Source organism: Meleagris gallopavo, unplaced genomic scaffold (genome assembly GCF_000146605.3).
Source record: "Meleagris gallopavo isolate NT-WF06-2002-E0010 breed Aviagen turkey brand Nicholas breeding stock unplaced genomic scaffold, Turkey_5.1 ChrUn_random_7180001957330, whole genome shotgun sequence".
NCBI classification, from domain to species: Eukaryota; Metazoa; Chordata; class Aves; order Galliformes; family Phasianidae; genus Meleagris; species Meleagris gallopavo.
In genome coordinates, this window is record NW_011217628.1 from 3,775 (window position 1) to 8,461 (window position 4,687).

Consider the following 4,687-nt stretch of genomic DNA (forward strand, 5'->3'; position numbering starts at 1 on the left):
CAACTCTGTGCCCTCTTTCTTCTCAACCGCAGCAGAGACGAGAGCAGGAAGAGTTCTGTTACTAAAAGCTTGCAGGGTAGCTTTCCCCCATGACTTCCAAACTCCTAGTTTTCCTGTGAGCAAAGCAGAGATTGTGTTCTCCATTTCCAAGACCTGAATGGGGGTAACTGAGGGCAGAAACACTGCAAAGCAAAGGCCAATACCCACTTTCTGTGCCATTGCCAGGGACATGTTCTAAAGCTGCAAGGGACAGTGCCCAAGAGAGGAGCCTCTGCAGTGTGTCACAACCTCCCATTCTTTTGGAAGTGGTGAAGGGCCTCCTTAAACACTCATCTCCTACTCACCAGTAGCAAAGTCATTTTCCCCGGTCAGCTCTGAAGGGCATTCACTGTGGGAAGTAACACCAAAAGCCCAAACTGATATGCAGAAATTTTAATGATTGTTTAAAGAGGAAAACGAGTTCACTCTAAACACAGTGCAGGATTTGCCTGATCCTATGTTTGAGTTCATGCAAGGCATGTGCCTGACTTTCTGGCAGAGGACGGGATGGTTTGGAGAAGCCTCAAAGCTAAGAGGAGAATAGAGGGAAAAGAAAGAGAGAAAAAAGAAAATTCAGAGAGAGATATGTAGAAAAATGGAAGAGACATGAATGAGGTTTTCGGAAAGACCAGGCTTCCCCTTCCTGCCGGCACTTGCTAGATTTGCTATGGATGGCCAAGTATTCTGAAAGCAGTGGCTTGAAGATTTCTTCTTGATCCAACACCATGTTTGTAGTTTCTGGAAGAATTTCTCCAGGAATATGGCCAGCATCTTTAGCAGGGAGTGCACCTTCTGCCACAATAGCGGCTGCCAATGTTGGAGAGGTTAAAGCCCCCAGAGGAGATGGGCACACCCTCAGAGCTGAGGATGCTGCCAACAGCAGCGGAAGTGGAGGAACCCACAACGGTGTTCTGTGGGAAGGAGCTGAGGATGGGTCCGGGCAGGGTCACCACCACAGGAGAGGGCTCGATGACCACGTTGGAGTTCTGGCACTGCCTGACACAGGGCTCATTGCAGCTGCTGGCCAGAGGAGTTGGGCCACAGGGCCGGCATGGCACACACTGGGAGTAGCAGGACATGACTTGAGACTGGAGGTATACCTAGGAAAGAGGGTTAAGAGGAAGGAGAGCATTTGGCTGTGTGATGGGCAACCTGAATAGCCTCTCACAAAGAAGCCAAGGCAACTATTAAGAACACAGATGGAGGCTGTGACAGGAGGTCATATCCCTTTGTCATGTCGGAGCCCTGTAGAGAGTAGCCTGGTCCAAAGAGTCTCTCTTTGAATGGATAAATCACAGGCCATTTAAGTCGTGTCCCAGACTCTCTGAGCAGATCTTATCCCCTCCATATTCTCCCGATAGCAAGGAGCTCCAATCCCCAGCATAGGACAGCGTCACTATTGAATAAGATGACCATTGAGGCAAAGCCTCGCTTTGCAAGAGGAGGAGAAAGGGCTTCACACTTACCTGGTTCCCAGCGAGAAGGAGTCGCTATTGAATAAAATGCCCATTGAGGCAAAGTCTCACTTTGCAAGAGGAGAAAAAAGGGCTTTACACTTACCTGGTTCCCAGCAAGAAGGAGGCAAGACAAATGGATGGGAGAGCTGGGAATTGGACTCCCTTTTATATTCATCCCTCATTGCTGCAGGCCCAGATGCACCATTGATATAGGTATTAATCTTCTGACAAGCTCATCTTTAATGCAAGCCATCTCTGCTAATGATATGGGCCATGGTTTGGTTTTCTTCCTACCTTTTCATTTCCAGATTTATGCCATGCCCATTATCTAATGAAGGCTTCTTTGGTGTGCTGGGATTAAAGGTTGTAATGCAAAAGAGCCAGCACTACCGTATATGCTTTACCTATCTCTAAGAACGTACATGGAAGTAAGTTAATATTCACTTGTTAAATAGAGACTCACATTACTGGGGAAGGCTGACCAGTAGAGTGTCCACTCTCTGGTTTTCTCCCAGCAGATACTGATGGTGGCAGGCCAGCAAATGTCCTTCCCTGTGGTGGCAAGGTATCCTTCCTGGACTGCACTGTCCAGTTAAAAGGTAGGTATTGTCAGCCATATTGACAAAAGATTTACGTGGATTCTTTTTCTAGGATTTGGGCAAAGTAATGTCCTCACACCAGCTCTTGAGTGAATGTCCTATTCATACATTAGTTCCCCTATAAGAGACCCATTTGACACAATATGGTGCCTGATGTTTTATTCTCACTGTCAGAGGTGAAAGCCAATGTACATTATTCCACGTACTGTGACAGTCTCTCAAAAGGGTAACAAAGTAATGCACAATTCCACATTCAGTCTTCATCCATTAATTTGGCAGTCATTTCATCGAAGGTCGGCTATCCATTTTTGCTTACTGTCCTATTCCATTAAAAACTTCCTCATACAATAAAAATCAGTGTGTCAAGTATTTTAGTGAGCAAGTTACTGATCACCCAAGAGGTTACAAAACCTCTCTTTTCCATAATGTGTCCCCCAGGGAGCAAGGATGCCACAATATTTAGGCTGTTACTGTACCAAGTAGGGCCACTCTCCCATGTGGTTACTTGGTTACAAGCTCAACCAGCACAGGGGGCAGAAAGATATTCATGATACCAGTGTGCAACTTCACATGTTTTTCTGTCCCCCTTGTCTGTGTCCTAATAGAGAAGCCTAGATGGTGAGTAGCACATATAAAGCACTGGCTCAGGTATCTCAAGGTCTTTCATTTACGCCTCTTACTACCTCATGTAGTCATGTTGTCCATCCCTTCATGGACTATCAGCCTGAAGCACTGTTTCAATATGTCATTATAATGTTCTCAAAGACCTGCTCCAGTGAGATTGTATGGTAGGTAGAACTGTCATTCAGTGTTATTTATCTTTGGTCCCATTTCTTGTACAAAACTCACATTAAATTGTTCTTCTTGATCATTTTCCATGGGGTGTGACATACAATGCTGTATTGTTGATTTGATCAGCTTGTGGCACTAGATAGGCCTGTAGAACTCCACTTACAGCATCAATGTATGTCAAGGTGTATTTTGCCCCCTCAGACTGGGGCAAAGAGCCTCTATCATTGATTTTTCATCACTGTAATAGACTATGTCCTCTGGAAAGGGGGCTGTTGTTTTGGGTACTGGGTGTGGTTGCATCTGCTTCTCCATTGCCTGGTGATTGTAACAACCGCTACTGTGGCAGAAGGATCTAATATCTTTTCTGTTTTTCCCCTCTGAGATTTCTGTCAGTACCCCTCAAAACCAGACTTCAGTGACCTGCTCGCCCGTCTTTATCTCTTGGCCAGTAAGTGTGAACCCTGTGTCAACACTTCCATAGGAAAGGGGAATAGATTCTTGCCTGCTCACCACACTTGATGTGTGCAGTTGGAGTAACATCATTTCATTCTTTAGACTCATTAAACACTTACTGCAACCTTTAGTATGTCCTGACGTGTTTTTGTTTGCTTGTTTGTTGATTTTCCATCTGCATAGGGGTGACAAAAGGAGAAAACCTGGGTTTAGGAGGAGTTAGCTAGGTAGACTCCATCACTGCTGTAGATATTGAAGGCCAGTGGCACTGCTGGCATTTCATCTTTCAGGCATCCTCTATTAAAGCAGAGGAAGTCATCCCTGGTTATTCTGTATCCAATGGCTCTCAGTCTTTGCCTTGATGTGTCTCTTCTTAGACATGTCCTCTAGAGCCTGGAGCACATCATGTGAATGGGAATCTTGACCAATGGCATCCTGTCTCTGGCCTGGCCTTCTGTTGATCTCCTGGCTTGGCCTGGCTCCCTGTTGGTTCACTGCAGTGACTGTGTGAAGCCCTCAGTCAGGCCACTTTTGGGTTTGGACTTGATCTGGATGCCAGCTCTCACTCCAGCTATTTTCTTCACATAACACACATTGTGCCTGCCTTAAGGCAATTACCAGTATTGGTTGATACATTTAGTTGATACATTGGAGGGAAGGGAAGCCATTCAGATGGACCTAGAGAGGCTGGAGAAGTGGGCCCATATGAACCCAATGCGGTTCAATAGGGCTAAGTGCAAGTTGTTGCACTTGGGCCAGGGCAATCCCAAGTACTTATACAGACTGGGCAAAGAACCCCTTGAGAGCAGCCCTATGGAGGAGGACTTGAGGGTCCCAGTGCACAAAAAGCTGAACATGTGCCAGCAGTGTGCACTTGCAGCCCAGAAGTCCAACTATATCCTGGGTTGTATTAAAAGAAGAGTGGCCAGCAGGGAAATGGAGGTGATTGTCCCCCTCTACTTGACTCTTGTGAGGCCCCATCTGGATTAATGCGTCCACACCTGGAGCCCCCAGTACAGGAAAGATGCAGAGCTCTTGGAACAAGTCCAGAGAAGGACAACTAAGATGATCAGGGAGCTGGAGCACCTCTCCTATGAAGAAAGGTTGAGGGAACTGGGATTGTTCAGCTTAGAGAAGAGAAGGCTCCGAGGAGACCTCATTTGTGGCCTTCTTATACTTGAAGAGAGCGTATAAACAGGAGGAGGAATGGTTGTTTACGAGGGTGAATAGTGATAGGACAAGGAGGAATGGTCTTAAACTGAGAAGGGGGAAGTTTAGGTTAGATATTAGGAGGAAGTTCTTCACTCAGAGGATGATGACACACTGGAACAGTTTGCCCAAGGAGGT

General features: G+C 46.2%; 1 protein-coding gene across 2 annotated transcripts; it reads right to left on the reverse strand.

Moving 5' to 3' along the window:
* Positions 1 to 812: 812 nt before the first annotated feature.
* Positions 813 to 1,678, reverse strand: LOC109365157 (feather beta keratin-like). 2 transcript variants are annotated; one of them, XM_019611838.1, is made up of 2 exons: positions 1,600 to 1,678; positions 813 to 1,120 (listed from the first exon to the last, which is right to left on the reverse strand). In XM_019611838.1, exons 1-2 carry the CDS (start codon positions 1,676 to 1,678, stop codon positions 813 to 815), a joined length of 387 nt encoding a protein of 128 aa, XP_019467383.1. The 2 variants fall into 2 exon arrangements, with proteins under 2 accessions (XP_019467383.1, XP_019467382.1); XM_019611837.1 differs by having other exon boundaries at positions 813 to 1,139; positions 1,600 to 1,671.
* Between the last annotated feature and the right edge of the window lie 3,009 nt (positions 1,679 to 4,687).

What these genes read in the sequence shown, in the direction of transcription:
- LOC109365157 (XM_019611837.1), bottom strand. Translation starts at nt 1,671, where the DNA reads ATGAATATAAAAGGGAGTCCAATTCCCAGCTCTCCCATCCATTTGTCT. An exon ending in TCCTTCTTGCTGGGAACCAG is followed by an intron (nt 1,140 to 1,599) that starts GTAAGTGTAAAG and finishes CCTCTTTCCTAG; the next exon opens with GTATACCTCCAGTCTCAAGT.